We start from the raw sequence: 23,409 nt of genomic DNA on the forward strand, positions 1-23,409 counted from the left end.
AAATTGGTAGACACAATATTCAGTTTAAATAAAATATTTTAAATCAAATTTGGGGGAAATAGCTTTCTTTTTTTTCTTTTTTTGTGACTGCTTAAATATAAATTAAGACTGATTATTTTAAAAAAAAATATTCATATACACACACATACACATACACATACGCATACTAAATGTTAAAATACATTTTCGGTGATCGTTTGTAATTTTGATTTTGTTTTAGCAATTCGTTTAAGTCAGTTTATTCTAAATTCAAATTATGAAGACTTGAAATATAATTTATTGGAAAATAAAATTGTAAAAAAAATATATATATATTTATGTTATACATACAATATTCCAATAAATAATGTTTTTTTCATGCACAATAACATGATCTCTAAATACAATCAATTTTGTTGCAATACAATATAAAATTTGTTAAAACGTTCATTTAGCAATATTTTTTAAAAAATAATTGATTTAAAATATTTTATGTTGCAGAACAAAAAAAAATGTCAATTAGTTCTTTAAAATTTCCCTCCCCATCCCCTTTGAAAATATCACCAGTAAAATTAGTTTAGCCGTAGATCTCAATATCTGTTGGTTTATTTTATTAAATAGTTTTTTTTTAAGTATTATAAAGTATTGTGGGGTAAATGTCTTTTTGGAGAAGTAACTTCCCAAAAGTACCATTTTTAAAACACGTATGTTGATAATTTTAAGACGATCTAAAACCAATACGCTTCATGTGATAAATAAAATTGTTAAAAGATGCTTATCCTTATACTGTGATCTATGAATATGAATTTTTTTTTTATTATTTTTATTATTATTATTATTATTATTATTATTATTATTTAAATACAATATAAATTAATTTTCTTTCTTCCGACTGACAAATTTCATCACCAGTTAAAAAATTTTTTGTTCTGTACTTCCATATATTTTTTTTTCAAACGTGCCATTAAACTACAAATAAATATTTTTACTTAATTTTTTGTCATAAAAAAAAATAAAAAAATTTCTAAAAGTTGTTAACACAATTTATTTGATCTCCTTTTTAGTGTTCTATTCTCTTACACTTTTCTGTATTCTTATTTTTTTGGCACATCAATAATAAATTATAAATTATTATAAATTAATGTTCCAAAAAACAAAGAAAAAAACAAAAAAATATATGAAAACGGACAGTGATACTCTCCCAATTATTATTAAATTTAAGATTGATTGTGTTCAGAAGGCAAGTAGATATGTCTTCCATAGTTATAAATTTATATTTAATTTAAATACATAAGAATCATTAATTGTTTTTTTTTTTTTTTTTTGTGGGGGAAGGGTGGTGTGATGCACTCTGCACTAGAATTAAGTTTTAGATAATTTTTAAACACACGAAAAACATCCGTAGATAAATTGTCTTTGCCAAGTAAAACCAAAAAGTAATATTAACTCCATGTTTATTTTGTTATTATTATTATTTTTATTATTATTATTATTATTATTATTATTATTATTATTATTATATTATGATTATATATATATATATTTTTTTTTTTTTGCTAAAAATTAAAACTAAAACTAAATAACCAAAATTGAAAGAAAAAAAATGTAAAAAAATTAATGTGTGGTTAATTTTTAGTCAATAGTTTTTTAAGCTAAATAACATTATTTTTAAGATAATTTGTCACATGTGTTAACTATATACAAATCGTCCTTCTATTTTATAGACTATTCATAATTGATAATTATTATATAAAAGTTATTTTACATAATGGAATCTTTTTCTAAGATTAGATATAAGTTAAGGTGTGTATGAGAGTCGGGGTTGTGTCAGGGGTATGTAGTAATTATATAATTATAATTTTGTGCTTTTGCCAGGGAGCATTGTGATCTTGTATTACCATGAAAAGTCATAGTCAAATAATCATTAATGCATTATACTAATATAAATATATATATATATAAATATATGTATATTAACATTTCACTGCTCACTTATTTTTGTGATATTAATAAAAAAAAAAATTTAAAAAAAAACATTTCACAAAAAAAAAAAATAAGAATAATTTAACACTCCTGGCATTTTTTGTTTGTCTAAACTATTAAGCAATAATCACTTTTATTAAGCGATATGTGTGTATGACCTATGTGTAACAAAAACTATAAACTTATAATGAATTGCGACAACTTATTAAAGCCCTACTTGTCCCTAACCCCATCATCTAATTATTTATATGAGTTAGAAAACTATTTTCCTCAGAATTGAATGCATTATACCTTTACATATTACATATTGAAATGTTGGTCCCACATGTGATTTTAACTTAAACATTCGTTTTGATTTTGATTGTATATTCGGGTATTATATTTCCTACTGAATTAGTCTGACCCGTAATCATTCGCATACTCTTAGCCATTCATGAGTGCATTCCTAAACATTATAGTCCTTTTTAAGCAATACTCATTTTGTCCATTTGTTTTCTTTAGTTTTTATTTTTATATAATATATATATATTATATTTATATATATATATGTATTATATAGATACATAATTTGATGTTATTGATTATTCTTTAGTTTATTTACAAAGTTCCTCATGGGTGATTACCTCAGTAGAATTTAAAAATTCTCATTAAAACCTTTTAATTCAATTCAATTGACCACATGTGTCATGTGCATTTTATTGTATTTTTGAAAACGACACATAAAAAGAATACATATTTAAAGAATATAACATGTTTCATAATCAAAAAAAAAAAAAAATTAAATATAACTAATAAATGATAATAAAATATGTAAAATGAACATTTTTTTAAAAAAATTAAAAAGGGGGTCTTATCGTGTTTCATATTTTAAGTTTTATCCTTACGTGTTAACTTTTCATTACCTATATTTATTCATCATTTTACCTATTTGTTATGTCGAATTCATATCGAAACACAGATTTGTGATTAAAAAGTGCCACGATGTTCAATTAGTTAAATATTTAAAGAATAAAACTGATAATAAAGTTTAAAAAAAAACAAGTGTAATAACTGTAATATTTATGAAAAAATTAATTTTAAGTAAAGCGTTATTTTATTTTTAATGTGATCCTTAAATCGCAGAGCCTATTGATGGATAATGATGTTTTTTTATGAGACTGATAATGAATATTGAGAGTGTCTCTCGTGCCCATGCGACTAGAAATGTGTGTCTCTAGGCTCGTAGGAAGTAACGTGCGGTTTTTTTTAATCTATAGACAAATAATTTTAATTAAGTAAACGATTAAGGGTGATTGTGTAGGTACATATTCAATGTGTTTATGCGTATGCTATTTGTTCCCCAGATCATTAAGTGTGTTTTTCCAATAATTATAAAATGTTCTAAACATATAAATAATAATAAATTAGGGATTAGACTTTGTTGCGTAATTTTGAGCTTGCAATTTGTTCTCTTTATTTTAAATGACCGGGGGCGGGGGCGGGGTATTAATATTCTCAAAATATTTAAATTCATACTAGTTGTATTTGTAACCATGTGATTGATATCATTAATAAAACTTGTAAATGTTAAGTGTAGTGTACTGTTTATTTTTGTTTATTATTATTATAATTATTATTATTGGTTTTTTTTTCGGGAAATTGGTGAATTAAATTTATTATATTGTATGCACAACGTAAATAATGTTGATCGGGTGTGTTAATGTGTTCAACTAAAATATTTACGTTTTAATGTTGTGTACGCCTTGAACAACACTTTTAACCACTGCCCCCTACCACTGGTTACCGGTATATTCTGCTTATATTCTAACACTATATTATAATATAGTGTGTACTTATTCATGTTAAAATATTTTGTTGAAATATATAAGATATGTTACCAAATTAACCAAGTGATTTCTTTACCACTATCTATTATTTTTCATGTTTTCGTTAAATGTTTCATATGTAACAATATATCGCAAATTGTATTTCCTATTAAATTACTGTCTTATTTAATCACGTCGTTTGTAGTAAGAATTGTAGCGAGCGTTCAAATAAATTATAATTGAGGGTCTGCGAAGGTACGATAATTTCAATACCACGATCCCGGTAATAACAATATGTTCTCATGAACCAGCAGTCATTACAAGCAAAGAAAAGACTAAACAATATTAAGTATTTGATAAAATAGATATTCTTAGATACCTATTATTAAAAGAATAAATTAATTTATACATAAAATATCTAAACTAGTCCAGTTCTTTAACCATACTTAACCAACAGACAATCATATTGTTTGTTGATAGTTTGACAATAATAATAATAACATTTTAATAAATTAATTTAAAAAAAATACTCAATTACTAACTTTTTACTGACCATAATGTATAGGGGTTTAACATATCTGTTATATTATTATTATTATAAATCCGATAAATATGTTATCAGCTTCCCGTGTATTTAATTTGTCAGTAACTATAATTTGTTATCAATGTGATTTTGCCGGTTAGACTGAAAATTTTTTTATTTTCTCGTTGGGTTTTGTACGAAACAATATTATTATGTATGTGCGCGCATGTGTGATTTCTACAATTTTTGAAATGAAAAAAGATAATATTTTCCAATTTAAATCTTATATCTTATAAATTATTTTTTTTTTAATAACTTATTAAAAATAATTATTTCGAGATATTTCCATTATATATATTATAATGAATAGCACATTTTTATATTCAGGGGTAACTGAAGTTTTCGTCTTATTTTGCTCAAAAGTAATAGGTCTCTGCGCACTATGATTTCCATTTTAGTGATTTTTGCAAGTCTGTTATTAATCAATTACTTTGCTGCGGATATGGTTTACCAAAAAAAAAAAAAAATTAATAATAATATAAATAATGATAAACAGGGTTAATGTTATACCAATTTTTAAAATTTTCTTCTCGCTTTGTTCGCCGTATTATTATTATTATTATTATAAATATTAAATAAAAAAAAAAAGGTTTCATATTTTTTTTGTGAGTATTGATGTTGGCAAAACGAATAAATAAAACTGATGTAAAATTAATATGTGTGTGTGTATATATATATATATAGAGAGAGAGAGAGAGAGAGAAGCTCAATCCGCATAAAGGTATATATTTCTTTTACAACATCAAATGTGAATAATATTATTAATAACTAAAAAACAATAAATATCAAAAACAACCATTGTAATATCAGTATATTATATATTGTATTGATATCGATATTAATATCGTAATTGACATATATTCATATGAATTATATATCTTCGCGTTATATGGCGATGTTCTGTTTTTCCTATCAGTCATTTTTAACACGATTTTTTGTTTTTCATGGTGTGTATTTATATTTTATGGTAAACGAAAGTGGACCCCCTGGATATTTTATTATGATATCAATAATACGAATGCAAACGGTGCTAAGTACCGTATATTATTATATATAATATGGTATTGAGAACCGATACCTAAGGTTGATGATTTATACTTACATATATATCAAATCTAGGTGCTATTGTTGTGTATAGATATTATATTCGTTTCCCAGCCGCCATCAACCCCATCTGTCTTCCTTAAAACGTGTATCTACATATTATAAATACATATATAAATGTGCGTTTCGAATCTCTCAAACGTTTACAAATAAAATATGTGCCTTAACACAAATGTTTATCAATTAAATATTTTTGTGCCTGTCTATCCTCTTGCTCTCTAAAAATTGTTCTCTTTTATAGAATTTCAATTCAATATAAATATATAATATAATTAATATTACCCGTAACACAATGTTATGTATGTAGTTCCCTGTGTGAGAAACATCTTTTTGCATACAATTAACATAATATTTTATGCGTATGTTTGTGTATATTCGAAAAGGACCAAAAACTTAAATGTATGGGTTTCGACGTGTTTAAAAGTATTTTTTTTGTTTTTTTGTTTTTGCCAACGCCGATTTTCATAAGAAAAAATTATGTTTACAAAAAAAAAAAAAAATAGTCGACTTATTTTAAATTTTCGTGTGTGCCGCTAGTTTTATTTTACACAATATATTTAATAACTCTAGTCATGCCTAGTGGTAAATGTATATCATATTATATTATTATATTATACTTGGGAGAAAAAAACATCGTTGAACTATGTTTATTTATTTAATTTTATTTTTTAATCATATAAAAATTATAATGTATTATAAAAATTAGTTAAGAATATATTATTATTATTATTATACATATATGTATATATATATATTTATGTATGTATAATATATCTAAATTGGTCACAGAACATACTTAGAAATTAATAATGAAACGAAAATGTTTTAACTTTAAAATCGTATTAATTTATATAATATATACCTAGACGGTGATGGAAACTTATTGACCATTATAATATATTATTATTTAATAGTTTTTATTTCTGCTTTGAGAAATAAAATAAGATACCGCCTGAAAACTAACTTGGACGTCTTTTTTTATTGTTATCATTATTATGTATACATAATGATTTTAAAAAAAACGAGTATCGGAGACTTACATTTAACGAAATCTCAATGTTCACTGCTAACATTATCAAATGGATTTGCCTTATATCGTATGTTTTATAAGAAAAATACATATTTTATGGCATTTGACCCATTTTTTAAAAATTTTTTTTTTAAGTGACTAAGTGGCCTTTTAGTGGTATTTTTTGTTTTATTTAAGATGAGTCGTACATATTATACATTATATATATATATATATATATATATATATTTAATTATTATAAATTTTAAATGTATTACCATGTAATCGAGTGATAATAATTGCAATTTTTTAACCAACTAATAATTTTTGTACCTGGCTGTTAAAGATTTCTGATCGAATTTTCACTTAAATATCTTGTGGGCGTGAAATGGCCCTATAAAAATGACGTACACATTGTTTTCCTTTCTATTTGTGGTTTTTAAATTACCTATGCAATTATTATGTAATGTTTTGTATCTATTAGCTAAGGCCAAAATTAGAATGGAAACATACATTTACGTATAAATATATTAATATATATATGTATATATATTTATATATATTATAACTTAATTATTAATAATGTTTAAGAATTATATTTAATGATTAAATAATATTATGTATTTAATATACTATTGAGAAAACATTAATTTTAGTAGCTGTTGTACGTGCAATATAGGTATATTGCTTTCTCTCTTGGTTATAATAAAATGATATTATCTTAGCGAATATTATTAACCCATTTTGATTGTTTTGTAATTATTCGTAATTTAATAAAGGTTGTAATTAATTATCTGTGAATTTTTTTATTTATCATTCCCAAAAATGATGTAGATTATTACTATACAAGTGAGACTAGTACCACATTATTGTATGGACTGAGTTCGTATAATTTATCCAGCAACCTCTTCCTTTCAAATCAAAATAAAGTATCTTTACATTAGAGTAACGATCAAACGTATGTGCGGTTGATGATTCCACCTCAAGGCGATATTACATAAGATATGTCTTTAAACACAGAGCTATAAGCAGGATATTTATAAACAAATATCTTTATTAACCGTTTACCAACCTTTTTTAATTCCACAAGGTAGTATTTACTCACATAAAGGCAGAACATTTTTTTTTTTATTTAATCACTAATAATAATACGCCGGTGTAACTCAATGCCGGTGTGCTCATATACGTTTGGTTTAATTGTTAAATTGTGTACATTTTTTTAAAATATTTTATTTTGCTTTAAGAAACAATAAGATTATTTTTTTGTATAATTTAAATTTATATAGAATTTAAATTTAAATCATCTTATTGTTTTAATTTGTTAGTGTTTATGCCGTTTATGGAGAAACTATTGACGTTATTACGTTTACCGTAATTATTCACAACTTAGATATTGTAAAGAATATATTTGACTTAAAAATGTTTATTTCACTATTGGATGTAAAATGTTTTGGGGACACTTAATTTAACAAATTAACCTACCCAAATTAGAGTTATACCGATATTATCACAAATCACAATATGTCGAATTAAAAAAAGAATTCACTAACTGTGATCATTCTACAAATATATAAAACAGATCATTCGAGCTTGTACAAACTACATTTTGTTATTTATTTAAAACGTGCGAGAATATAATATTCAAAAGCCATTTATAAAGAACAATGATTAAGTACCTATATCTATTAAAATTACAATATAATTCATTTGGACATGATTTTTGGTAAGTACCATTCTATTTGTGTATTAACATGTTTTTTGTGTCTTATATCTTTTTCAAATTGAAAAAATTATAATTATTGTGAATATTATATAGACTAAACTATTAAAAAGTGATTAGATACATATTATAATTTATAAGTAATAATATTAGAATGCTTTCACAGTGGAAATTCTTTTTCAGCTATATACAATAAATTAATGTTACGCACCATTCCATGGTCTATAATATTTAATCCAAAAAATAAAATAATGCTATTTATTAGATATCGTGAACAATGAATATTCTTATTAGGAGAATATTATATCTGTTTAAATATCTAGTTATTGTCAGGTAAAAAAAATAATGAATTGTACAAATAAACCACTAATTAAATCAGAAGGTGGAGAACTATTCATTTACAAATGTTCCAGACGTTCCATTATACGGCCCTCACACGATCAATATTACTGACACTATAAATATTGACAATATTTACATAACTGACAGTATAGTCCTCAAACGGTCATTACAAATTACAGTCAATACTCAGTATTTTTTACTTTCGCTGTAGTTCGGATCGATTGTTGTCTATTGATATTGTAAATGGTATAAATATTTTTAAATTAACTTCTTTTCGAGTCGTTAATTTTTTTTAGTTCTTTCCGAAAGTTGCTTCTTAATGTATTAATTTTTTTTTTTACATCTTCAATTGTAGAGTCATTTTTCAAGTGTTTATAATAAACTAAGAGTTTTTTATAGGCAAAATTTTTTTTATCTCTATTGGAGTACTCTTTACAACGAACATCCCACAATTCGGGTAATTGTTTGTACTCTGAAATAAAATCGCGCAAAATGGACCGATCGCGGCATTCGCGGCTTGTGATTTCACTTCCGTCATCCATCGCTGCGATGTCAATACTGACGAAGTGTCAATATCGACCTCACACTATCAATATAATCATCAGTAAACAAATACTGACGACTCGATATCCGAATTTTTCATCAGTCATCAGTATCGTTTTTCCATACTCACAGTAAATCAGTACTCACATTACACGATCAATAATACTGTCAGTGTCAAAAATACTGTCAGTAATATTGATCGTGTGAGGGCCGCTTTACAAAAGACAAAGATTTTTGCAGTGATCAGTGCAGATGTTAATTAAACAATTACTAGCTGAAACGGTTGCAACTATTTTAAAATACTTAGAGAAAAATATTGAGTATTATTTAAAAAAACAGATATAGAGCTTTCAAAATAAATAGATTTGCAGCATTTTTCAATAAAACTACAGTATTACTGAAGACATAACATTAGTTGTAAAGAACATTATAATTAAATAGAATTGAAACTAAATCAATTACTTATTGAAAAAAAAATCATTTGTATGTATAGATTGTATCATGTATGTAATAGGTATCTTATCTAATAAGTAATAAGACACATGTTGTGAATAAAGTTGGCAAGAAATTGCAATGCGTGTGCAGTGATAAAAGTATAGGAATTTGTTACCATAGTATGGCTGTCAAATTTATTTTCTTAAGATATTTGTTTCATTTGTATTATTTTTTAATTTATTCCAAATAAAAGAAGATTTACAATCGTGAACTTAAAATACAATGCTAACTATTGTTTTTTAATTCGTAAATATTTTAATTACCAAAATACCAACCATACCTATATTATCTAAGATAAAATGACTAAAAATATTATCTAAATAACATTTTATTCGAATGATGTCCAATTCTGGTGGATAGTCATAAGGACAAATGATTTATTGGAAGCTGATAAATTACTTTTATAATCTTCAAAAAAAAAAAAAAAATATTTAAATGAACCAAAAATGTCAAAGACTACAAACTTGAATAAAAAAAAAATAGCAGTAAGTCGGCTAAAGTGCACTTTACCAATCCCCTCACAATTTTCAATTTTTTTTTCAGACGACTTTTTTTATGCTTAAAACGATAATGTATTTTTTTTCCCGGAAACCATTATTTTGGAAGTTATAGCCTTCCAAAATTTGCGATTTTACGTTTATGCGCTTGCGCGCAACGCTACTTGACTGCCACGCGCAGCGCCTATAAGAAATTTTAATATTTTTTTTTACGTATTTTAACAAGTTGTGGGACATAGTCATTTTTTGGGTGAATAATATTATGAATCATGTCATTATTAAGGTGAAATATAAACTATAGTTGAGTACCTAATTAGACTAGGTATATTAACCCGATTAAAATAAATAATAAATAAATACTGTAAAAATGTAAAATATATTTAATACTATTTTTCAATTTATACAAATTATAAATTATACAAAATTATATCACATATTCATCATCTCCACTGGGTGACTCATTTTCACTTTCGGACTCCTCAGTTTCTTATATCTCAACAGAATCAACTTTTGTTGCATTTCATGGACAAATGTTGTGTTCGGATAAATACTAGTTTACTTATTGGATTATTTATAATTTAATCAGTAAATAGACTTAAAAGTAATTAACGATATTATAATATGCTATATAAGTACTTATATAATAACAAAAATAATATAATACAATGTGACTGAGAGGCTGGTAGAGGGAATAGTTCTAAAATTAAACCACTAGGTGCGTTGATATCGCTGTATTTCCAATTCCAGGTGGTATATATGATAAAATATAATGGAAGGGGAAGAGATATTTACGAACTGTTCAGAGTCCGTCTCCCTCTACCAGCCTCTCATAGTCACATAAACAATACTACTCTTGTCCGTTAGTGTTATTTTTTTACGGTCCGCTGTTTACACAATTTATTTTTTATCAGTTATCAGTTGTCCGTTGAAAATTGAATTATGATTAAAAATTTAAACATCTTTGTTTCTACGTTTGAGTCCGGAATTTTTCTTCCATTAAATTCAATTTGTTAATTCTTCTCATTATTACTCACTGGTGGCTTGTTCTTTCACGTCCTCTATAAAAATGCACCAATTACATTTACAACGAGTTTACAGTCTTAACATTTATTCTGTGCTCACAGGCGCTCAGTAATTTAGATTGAATTATAATAATTTTACTTGTCCAAAATCTAATAATTGGTAAGTGTAAATCAGTATTATTTAAATTGTGCTTTTAAAATATCACTTTTTATTGATCTATGTAATGTTTTTGATTCAAAAATTCTTCTTTAATATAACCGAATTATGCTTTAGTGAAGTTAGAGAAAAAGCTGAACGCATGTTAAACCCACATGTGTTATCTCTGTCTTACATACATATAATATAAAACATTTTTGTTCAGCAGAATTTATTTTGTGTTGTTAACTTTAATGTTAAAGTAAATTGATCTATTATCAAATATAAAGGTAAGAATATTATCTAGAAAATTTCATATGCTTTTATTGATATTATAATTTTAAAGTGAGTTATGACTGTTATGAGCATTTTAAAGTTATAATTTTAATGGTAATATCACTTACTTTAAAATGATAATAACATTGGTATATGGCATGTCCTAGATAATATTACGTTAATAAGACAGAGACAACATATACGGCTGTATAACGTCTTGAAAAAATGAAAACACTATTTAACAGATCTGTATTTATCATTTCCAAACGAATGTATACTTTTATAGTAATTTACTTACTTTACCTAAGAAACAATTAATGAAAATTAGTTATAGATAATATGTGTCTAACACTTAAAAATGAAGGATTGAAGACATACACCCTTGACACTTGTCTCTTATGTAAATATTGCTCTAATGTATCTATGTTGTCCCGTATCAAACTACTCTTCAGAGCGATCAATTACTAATTAGTGAACTAAAACTAATTAAAAGTTATTTGCAGTCGAAGATGACTGATGAATGACAAAACATTATCGTTATATTATATATTGAATTAGACATTACAAAAAGTTTAGAGTATGATGACATAATCAAATATCAATGAGGATAGTTACAAAAATGTAAATTATAAATATTTAGGTATTGTTTTGTAATTAGTAGATAATAACTAACCTTACTTTAAATTAACTGTGACTAATTTATAAAGATGACATAATGTTAATAGTTTAAAATCGGCTTTCTTTTTAGTAACTTGTTTAACTCCTTGTGGATGCAAGTTCTTTTAATTTTTATGTATAAAGCCCTAAGTGGCTAAGTGTAATTGTAATTTAAATGTATTGCAATATGTTCAGGGCTGTATTTACAATTTTTTCGCCCTGTGTCAACCATATTTTTACACCCTCCACCCCACAAATAAAAATATTTATTGATACAATATTACACCGCACTACAGCGGTGCCCGGCCGCCCCCCTAAATAGATCAATATTTTACCGCCTAGGGCAAATGTCCCCATTGCCCCCTTCCCTAAATACAGGCATGAATATGTTAAATATATTCAGAGAATGTAGACAGATAAACTGAGATATTTCTTTTATATAATGCTCTGCCTGCATACAATGATAATATTAGATATAAGCAACATTGACTGAGTTTTTGCTGCATCTAATTGTTCAGGAATGAAAGCTGATGTTTAATATTGATTTTAGCAGGGGTAACCGAATTAGACGTCAGTCTCTACTTGATGTTATTCTTATTCTTACAGAGTATACAATACCACCAAAGTTCTCTTGTTTCACATATATTCCTACTCACCTTTTCAGTTGCTTCATATTATCTAAAAAAAAAATATATATAAATATTAATATGTTTTAAAGATTACATAAATCATATATGATATTAATGTGATATGATGTATTAAATAATGGACAATAGTCAATAATGTATATTATATAATATTTTTTTTTTATATAGCAATTTAAAATATTAATAAAATGGCTCAGGAATTAAATACTTCAAAATTTGTGAAGACTTATGGGAAACCTAGGCGCACCCAACTTATAGGACATAATTCATTGTGGAATGATGATTTAAATGATGATTTTGATAAATGTTTGGGTATTGAAGATGTCCCACAAACAACATTTATTTCACCTGAACCAGTTGGTTCAGTTTCTATGTACATGTCAGCTAAACATAAAAAAAAAGATGAAAATCAAAAGAATTCTATTAGTGGATGGTCAATGCAATTACATTGTACTTTGGATAGTCATAAAAATAATTTTGGTAAAAAAAAGAGGTAAGTTATGTTTTATTTACATATAAAATTAAAAACAGGCTTTAAAACTTAAAACAATAAAATAGGAACTATTAGGCATTATTATTGGTTTGTTTACATAATACATCTTAGTTTTATTACAATAAATCATGTTTATTATTTATTACATGCATTGTATATACCTATTACTTAATTGTTTTAATATGAAACCCAGTCAATTATTTTATTTGGTATATATTAAATTTTTTAAATTGTTGTTATTAGTCGCATAAAAACAAATACAGTGAAACTTCCTTATAACAAAGTCGCATGGAGAACAAAAAAACATTTGCATTATAGAGGAATTTGTTAAATAGAATTTCATAGGTATTTCATATTTTATATTGTATTAAAAGAATAAAATAAATAGAAACATCAAATACGTATCATATTATAAATATTATTATTTAATTACATATTTGTCATATTTATCTATTTAATTAATTATTGAGAAATAATAAGTGGGTTTTGTTTGTTTATTATTTTTATAAATTATACCTTTTTTTTTTTTTTATAAAATGTCTCGATTTTGTTTATAAAAACAGGTTTGTTATTAAATAATTTATTCGTTATATAGAAGCATAAAACTCTTTGTATAGAGATAAATTTATGTATAATTAACAATGAAGGTCATAGTTCTCTAAAATTATTTGTTAAATAAAAAATTTTGTTATATGGACGTTTTACTGTAATAATATACTAATGATTAGGCTGAATTATTTGTATGAAGGTATTTACCATTAAATATAACTGCATTTAAATTTATGTTTTAGGTATACAGACTACAATTTAGATAATAATTATAACAAGCAAAAAATATTGTTAAAAAGTGCTAAAAAGAAAAATTTAAATATTAAAAATAATTCAAAAGGTATGAAATACAATATGATTAAATACAGTTGAGAATTAATTAAAATTATTTTATAAGAATTTAATAAATTTGATTGTAATTTATTAATATAGTATACTAGTCAAAGTAACTCACTATAATACACTATAAGTAGTACTCGTCCAGTTTAAGTGTTGTTTCTTTTAGATAGTTTATTCTTATTATTACATAAATACTAGTAAAATTATGATGTAGCATAAATGTCTAATTTTGGGTTACCTGCTCAAAATTTTCTTCAAATTTATTCTATTTTTAACATTTATTCATGAAAACAAAGTGATACAGTATATATTCATTTAGATATTTATAATGTTTTTAATATATTAATTATTTTATTTCTAGCAGGGGTTACATCAATCTCAACAAAAAAATTAAAAACCAAACATATTTTATCTCAAGAACAATGTTCTACACCATTGCAAAAATCTATGTTTTTGGCCTATTGTAATAAATTCAATAGTATTTCATCAAAAAAAAGAAAAAAAACTAAATCAAAGAAAATGTTGTTACATGCTGTTAATACTCTTAATTCTTCAGAGCTCAGCTTGCAACTAGAAAATTCACATGGAAATAGTTCTAATATCTCAATGAGCATAATTGATGATTATAATGACCCATTTGATCAGTCTGTTCAAATATCTAGTTGGAAATATCCATCATTAAACAAATATTCACAAAATAAAATATCTAACAACCAGCTTGTAAACAGTTCTAATAGACCAGATAAAATTAAAAAAAAAAAAAATCCTTGCTCAAAAGAGAAAAACTCAAATTGGTATCATAAAGTATTGGATATTTTTGGTGATGAAACTATTACTTTAGAAAACTCAAAAAATCAAGATATTTCAACTTCAGAAGAATACATAGACAATAATAGTAATTTTGAACCAGTTTTAAAATATGAAACTAAACAATTAATGTTATTAGAGCAACAAAAGCAAACATTACCATTATCCAATTTAAATAATATATCATTTAAATCTTTAAAACATTTCAATAAGAGTTCATCTGGAAAAGAAAATCATAGTATTTTGTCTTTAAATTGTTCTAAACCATATAAAGAGAATAGCAATATAACTATTGATAATATAAAGGATGGAATTATTGAGGAGTCTCAATCAAGTCAACCATATGTGTTATGTGATAAATATGTGTCTAAACCAAAAAAATATTTGTATGAATCATATAATGTACTTGATAAAAGTAAAGCAATTGAAAACTGTAGGTTACCAAATACTGATGATGTATCTGTAAATAGTTTAAATGATGAACCTTTTGTTAATAAACCAAATAATGAAGACTATAAATTATTTCAACTAAATCAATATGAAACATCTTCCAGTATGAACGCAAGCCACATGATACAGAATGAGGTAAAATCGTTTTTGAATAATTCATTTACTTTATCCCAGGAATATTCAAAAATATCATCTGCAGACCCCCTTGATTTAAAATTGTTAAGTATATTAGACAGAATTGACAATAATAAGAAAAGTTCATACCCTCAAAATAATAAAAATTCATTAACATCGTTTAAAGAGAACATTGGACTTCAATCTGATGACGATGAAATTATATGTTGTTCACCAGATTCTGAACCTCAAAAATTACTAGATATTACAAATAAGTTTTCAGATATTATAATTGATGAGCAGTGTAATAAATCTATTAATGAGGAAAGTTTAATTGGAGAATTTGATCATACATTATGTATGTCTTTTGAAACATCAAACCATAAACATGACATTTCAAATAATTCTTCTATTTTACAAAGTTCATCTAGTTTGGAACAAAATACTGTTATTTGTAAACAAAATTGTACAGATATGTTTTATAAAAAAGAGAATTCTGATTATGATTTATTATTAAATGACAAAAGTATTGAGTTGAAAACATCCAGTATATGTGATTCTAAAGAAGATACCTTAAAGTATAACGATGAGTCATACAGGCATATAAATTTATCTAATAACGAATATATTGATCCAGAAAAAACTAATAATAATAATCCAATAAATATTTCTAGTAGTGTATCAAATGGTTTATTAAAAAATAGTGAGTCTAATTTGTCTGTCATTATGCCGCGGCGGAGATATGCTGCTCGGTTTCAAAGTTTGGATATCATTAAAGAGTCAACTCAATTAGAGACCATTTTGCCAGATCAAAACACATCAGTTTTTCATTTAGAACCAGGTAAAAAATGGCGTCGTTCTATTTCCATTGTTCGAAATTATACAGATAGTAATAAGAATCAATCTACAAATTCTACAAAAGGTCGAAAATGGGCTTTTACAGTCGATGATATATTACGACAGCAATGTATAAGTAATGTTCATAAAATTAAATTAGTTTTTCAATGCAGTAAATTCTTATAAATGTTGTTATTTGCAGATACTAGTATTCATCAAAATTTAGATCAAAGCAATGTTTTAAAAAATTCAATTTGTAGCCAAAATTTACATCTAAAATCGATTGGTAATTATTAATATGTTTATTTTAGTTGTATTTATGTTAAACATAATTTATAAATTATACTTAACTAACAAGATATATTTTCTATAAGCTTATTTCAATGAAATGTTCTTTCATTTATATATTAAGACTGTAAACCATTTAAGAAAATAATAATTATTTTATTATGCAATTCAATATTTATTATTAAAATTTAGAATACAACCTGATGATTCGTGATCACAATAAACATGTTTTTTTAAAACTTTTGTATAATAAATTGTATAATGTTAGATAATGTGAGTTTATTAATTAAACATTTGTGTGATGTAGATCTTGAAAATCAAAAAGCCAGAGATTACATTTTTGAAGCATGTAATCAACAAGAATTAATATCTTTTGAATCGTGGTTAGGGCCAAAGTATGTATGATGTTAGTTTTATTGTCTATTATTATAGCATTTTTATTTTAAGGTGTACAAATAAATGGAAAAAAGTCGGAGAAGGTGTTTATGGCGAAGTGTTTAGTTATTCCAATGGAAATCAATGTACTATTGTTAAAATCATTCCTGTAGAGGGGGAAATAAATATTAATAGTGAGAATCAGAAGAAAATGTTTGAAGTTTACAGTGAAATCATAATAGCAACAGAACTGAATAAATTATGGAACAAAAGTAATTTGAATCAAACCAGTTCATTTTGCAAACTTAAGCGTGTTTCTTGTGTTAAAGGAAAATATCCTAATATTTTGATTAGTTACTGGCAAAAATATGATAACGATAAAGGTAATTATTATTATGAGGTATTAACTTAAGAGGACGTCTCACCCGCATGTGTTGTCTCCATCTTACACATGTACCAAATAGTAAATTTTTGTTCACCAGTTTCAATAGTGTGCTTTTAGTTTTAATAAGTGAATTGACCTATTATCAAACTTTTGGGTAGGAACATTATCTGTGTTCTCTCGTTGGCTTTTTACGATATTTTAATTTTTTAATGAATTATGAGCATTTTCAAATATTTAATAATTTCATGTTCATAACTCACCTAAAAATTAAAATATTGTAAAAAGCCAACGAGAGAACACAGATAATGTTCCTACCCAAAAGTTTGATAATAGGTCAATTCACTTTAATATTAAAACTAAAAGCACACTATTGAAACTGGTGAACGAAAATTTACTATTTAGTACATGTGTAAGACGGAGACAACACTTGCGGGTAAGACGTCCTATTAAGATTAGAAGTCAGTCTATGTTAATATAATATAATTTTTTTTTCAACGGTATTACTAACTATATTTGTTATTGAGAGGTAGCAATTATTTAATGATCAGGCGTAACTAAGTGATTATATGTACAAAAAAAAAATGTTTTTCATATCAAAGACATCGAGGGTTTTCCACCTTTTTTAGTCCATAGTTTCCATAATGGTAATAATAAAATAAACAAATTTTTATTTTCTACCCAAAAGAATTCTTTCCTTTGATAATCAGCAACACCCAGAGAGTTGGCACACAGGTTGAAAACCTCTGTCTTTTACACAATATTAATTTAATCAATAAATAAGCCTTATATAAATTTAAAAAATATATTTGTCATATTACTCAAAAACAAAGATAATTTATTTAAATTATTTTAAAGTATCTCTAAATTTAATAATATATTAATTTCATGTTATACATTAGGTTCTGATAATGATAATCCTAACATATTGCCAAAGGATCAAATTTTTATGATTTTGGAAATGGAAAATGGTGGTATTGATGTAGAGAATTTTATTTTCAACTCAGCAGATCAATCATTATTTGCATTTTTACAGGTATGTTATAATAAAAATGTTATTTTTCATTAACTGCATTTAAATTTAAAATAATTACTTATATTCCCATAAACAACTTACATTTTTCTATTATTATACAGGTAAATGTTTAAAATATAATTCAGTGTTTTATAATTTTTATGATAACCGAAATAATAATAATTATTATAAGTATTGTAATATAAATAGCTTTTAGACAAATACATATCTTAGATGTTTAGCAAACCATAAGCTATATCCATATAATATAAAACAAATATCACAAATAAAATATATAATAACTCATTTTGTATAATATCAAATTTATGATCTATGGATTTATTTAAACTCTAATGGTTAACTTCTTTTGCAGATTGTTTTTGGGTTAGCTGTAGCGGAGGAAGTATATAAGTTTGAACATCGTGATTTACATATTGGTAACATTTTAATAAAAAAATGTTCAAACAAGAATATATCTTATAAATTGGAGGGTGAATATTTTAATGTACCGTCACGAGGAATTAAGGTATGTAACTAGCTATTATACTAAAGATGACAGAAGTTGCATACCACCTTACGGCTTACATTAATCCATAACTTTGATAATTTTAGTGTAGAATGCATATTGAGTAAAAGAGTTTTACTTATAATAAAAATTGTCTTGTTGACAATAAGTTAATTTTACAGATGTGTCTCACGCTTGGTTAGGACAATGATTATTTTTTAGAGTGACAGTGTAGAAACCAAAGAAAGGCTTTCAAATTTATATTAAGTTTGACATAAAAAGTCTATTAAATTGAGAACTTGTGAATCCATTTGGGTTGAATAATTTCTTCGATTTTTTTTTATTGTGCATTTTACATTTTGTATTCAAAATTATAGTGTGGCCTACAATAAATTAGTCGCAAACATCAAGCTCCCAGTTGCTGTTTTTTAGAAAACCATAAATATTTAATACTTATATTTTCAAAAACCTTGTTTGTTTAAACTTATTCTTTGATAATGCAGAAATCATCATAATAAATATTATTACTATTTTGATGTATGGAACAATGAGAATAAATTCTTAGGGTCCAATGCATATTATTTGTTAATTCAAAAATTGCTTTACCTTCTCCTAATACTATCAAATTGAAAACCCCTGATTACAATAAAATAAATTATATATTTATTTTGACAGATAACAATAATTGATTTTACCTTAAGTAGAATGACATACAATTCCAAACATGTGTATAATGATCTTGCTAAAGATACAGAATTATTTACCTCGGTTGGCGACTATCAATTTGATATTTATCGGATGATGAAAAAAGAAACTAAGTAAGCATTATGATTATATTTCATTATCTAAATTAATTAAATTTTAAATTATTTTCACATAGTGATCAATGGGAATCTTTCAAACCAGCTACAAATATATACTGGCTGCATTATGTATTAGATAAAATGCTTTTGTCAGTGCATTATAAAAAAACTAATACAATATTACATAATAATGGACGTTCAATTCTGGAACAGTTGAAAAATATAATATTATCCTTTAATAGTGCCAAAAGTTTTGCCGAAAGTGATTTAGTATTAAATTTAATTGGGTAACAACTATTTTAATATTTTTTATTTAAATAAATGTTTTTTATTGGATATTGTTAATTTATTTTAATGAATATTTTAACTAGTGATAAATTTATTATGCTTTTGCTTTGTATATAATTTATATTACTGAAGTGCCATTAAGTGCCATTTATATGCACAGCAATGTAATTATTATTTTAAAATATATAAAAGTTCCGTTATTGGATGTTCTGTTTTCATTTAGTTAATCATTGTACTATAAAATGTTATATTTATTTTTACTCATTTTAATGAAAAAAATTGTTGTGGTAGTTAAATTTTAATTTAGATTTGAATTTTGACTATAATATAACTTAATTATTCATTCATAAACCCGAATTCGTTAAAATCAATTTTGATAATTTTGTAAAATGTTTAGTTTTTTATTTTATATTAGTACTTAAGTAATAATTTAATGATTTTGAAAAAATACATTTGTTCACTTATAATTTAGAGCATAAGGTATTTGCTGACTTACTAGCATGAAACTTGTACTGAAATTGAAAATTAAATATGTCCTAGTATTAAAAAGTATAATTTTAACTGTTATATTTAATAAGTTAATAACAAATATTTTTAGTGCTTTGTGTAAAAATATTGTTAACATGCATATAATATTTATTGTAAATATAAATTTTAAACAACAAAAAATGTGCATTTTTATCATAACTATTTTTTTTTAGGTACAAAAAGCTATGAACAATTGTTTACTTGGCAATATGATATGATTTGTTGAATCACTGAAGACTGAAATACAAATATTTTTATTTTTTTTGTATTTAATCGATAGTTTTATCATTTCATACTATTAATATTATTAAAATTATTTTTTTATTGTTTTATAGATCAAGCTTTTTTGTTCGAAATAAAACATTTTATTATGTTCATTTATTTAGATTGATTAATGTTTATAACAAGCTATTTTTACTTAATTAATATTACTTATTGTTTTTTTTTTTAAATCATTTTATGTTATCTACTATTATTTTTAACTGATTTCTACCAAAGTAAATATAAATATGTGTTATATAATATATTTTTTATTTTTATCTTTTTTTTAAATTTATCATATGATTTTAGATTTTTAGTGTAATGGAGAATGTATTGATTTTACAAAGTTGAATGTTTACTTTGAGAGTAAATACTTTGTTTTAGGTAGTCAAAAATAGAAAAATTAGTTATTCGCTAAATAATTGGGAACAGACTAATAAAAAGTAGTGGAAAAATTCTGTTTTCTACTAGTTTTTTGTAAGATTGATTTTGTTTTTATTTATTTCTATTTCTATTAATGGGCGGAGCTCTATACTACAATTTAAAACAGAACAATTTACAATTTAAATAATTAATACAAATAACACATATACGTTTTAACATGATAATAATTCCAATAATATTACAAGTAATAGGTAAGATAGTAAAAATATAATATAAGTAGTAACACCTAATTTCTAATATTTATGTTGTAATAAAGAAAAGAATAACCATAATGATGACATTTCACTAAATATTTATGAATACTTAATAGACAATATAATTTTAACTAAGTTATTTTTATAGTTATTTCAAAATATTGAAATATATATAGCCACATCTTTATAAGCATATAAATTTTAACCAAAACGGATATTCAATTATCAAATAATGACTATTTCTCAAACTTATATTATTTATTATAATATATTGTATTATGTACATTGTTGAAATTCAAAAAGTATTATTTATATAAACTTGAAATATTCTACTATTACTTTTATACTATTTTGTACACATAAATTTAATGATCAAAATATTTAGATATATTATATTTATAATCTCTCCCCCCTAACTTAAAGGACTATTTACGCCTATGACCACAAACCTTATTGATAGAATGGTAGGTGTGAATGTTTTTGTTAAAAACGAGTTCAACTTTCAAATTAAAAAAATATCAATTGTAAAATAATATTAACTATCTATTTATCTATTAATAGAATATAACTATGTATAGATTGTCCCCCATAAATTACGTGCCTTATGGTACCACCTATAGTGTTCATCCACAGATTATGGATTATATTTGAAAAGTTTTTTATTTACTAAATTAATTGTTTCAACATTTTTTTGTTTTGCAATGATTTTAAGATGTACAATAGACCTATAGAAGAAAAAAAGGAAAAAACCAATCGTGAGTGAGCAGTTACCACGGATTAAGATAATGTATTAAGATACGGTTACGATAATTCAGATAGTGGTATAATTGATGACTGTGAAAGGAAATCTGATATTGGATAGTATAACCCAGTAATAAAAAAGTTAAGAGATTGATGGAAATTTAAAGAACTTATCTGAAATGTAACTATGTAAGTAATGTAAATCATAATTGTCATAATATCATTTAATTATTATGTAGTTCAATTCTGAAAAATTATTTTTTTAAACTTATCACAACGATTATTAAATTAAAATAATTAATTTTTATAATTAAAAATAGTTAATAAGTTAAAAATTACCGAAAACAATAACAGTCTTAATTCTATTTTTAATTATTTGTAACTAGTTACTATTAAATACTAAAATACTCATCACTGCTAGGTAGAGCTGTATTAGTGCATAGGCACTATTGGCACTGTGACTAGGGCCTACGAACATTTTTGGGGCCTACAAATATAAAATGTGTGGTTACTATTTTTTTTTTGTTACAATTATCTTGTTTAATACTTAAATACGAGGGATAAAAAAAATATTCAAATTGGCGTAAAATAAGTTTTTTTTTTATGGTTTTAACAATTTAATTTTCTATATATTTGTAGACTGAGTAAAATTAATTGTTTTTAAATGATTAACATCGAAATTCAACACTTCCCTCCTAAACAGAAGGTTTTATACCCATTTAAATACTGGATACCGCAGTGCTATATAAGCGCATAGGAATTAAAAGCACTGTGCCTAGAACCAAGGCTGCAACTGAAAAAAAATTCGGATGGGGGGGGTTCAACATTTTTTTTAAATATAAATACTGAAAATTTATAGTCAATTAACTTTATTCATCACTATAAAATATTTCTATTTTTAAAAAAATCTTGAGGGGTCCGGACCTCTGGACCCTCCTCCAGCTACGGCTTTGCCTAGGGCCTACGGTTGTATTAATCCGGGCTTGCTGCTAGGAAACCAGGTATTAAATGTCTGGGCATGAACAAATCGTTTCTATATAATAATCTCGCGTTACAACATGTTAAATAGTAAATGCCATCCATTTCGGCCATTTAAATGTAATTGCTTCTGGGGGGGGGTTCTATACTTCCATCGTTAATTGATTTCTCTTATCGTGTGTTTCTTGAGTTATATTATGCTATGTGTAATTTGTATTGT

The 23,409-nt window shown here is 24.7% G+C and overlaps 1 protein-coding gene across 3 annotated transcripts; it reads left to right on the forward strand.

The window, feature by feature from the left end:
• The first annotated feature begins 10,841 nt into the window (after positions 1 to 10,841).
• LOC113549599 lies at positions 10,842 to 20,900 on the forward strand. 3 transcript variants are annotated; one of them, XM_026950980.1, is made up of 12 exons: positions 10,842 to 11,242; positions 12,967 to 13,291; positions 14,083 to 14,180; positions 14,541 to 16,523; positions 16,590 to 16,673; positions 16,983 to 17,070; positions 17,123 to 17,433; positions 18,335 to 18,468; positions 18,821 to 18,973; positions 19,628 to 19,770; positions 19,833 to 20,042; positions 20,745 to 20,900. In XM_026950980.1, the coding sequence occupies exons 2-12, from the start codon at positions 12,987 to 12,989 to the stop codon at positions 20,758 to 20,760; spliced, it is 3,525 nt and encodes a 1,174-aa protein (XP_026806781.1). In that variant the 5' UTR covers positions 10,842 to 11,242; positions 12,967 to 12,986; the 3' UTR covers positions 20,761 to 20,900. The 3 variants fall into 3 exon arrangements, with proteins under 3 accessions (XP_026806781.1, XP_026806782.1, XP_026806783.1); XM_026950981.1 differs by having other exon boundaries at positions 14,544 to 16,523; XM_026950982.1 differs by lacking the exons at positions 10,842 to 11,242; positions 14,083 to 14,180 and having other exon boundaries at positions 13,121 to 13,291; positions 14,544 to 16,523.
• Positions 20,901 to 23,409: the final 2,509 nt, after the last annotated feature.

This window comes from Rhopalosiphum maidis, chromosome 1 (assembly GCF_003676215.2).
Source record: "Rhopalosiphum maidis isolate BTI-1 chromosome 1, ASM367621v3, whole genome shotgun sequence".
In the NCBI taxonomy this organism is placed as follows: domain Eukaryota; kingdom Metazoa; phylum Arthropoda; class Insecta; order Hemiptera; family Aphididae; genus Rhopalosiphum; species Rhopalosiphum maidis.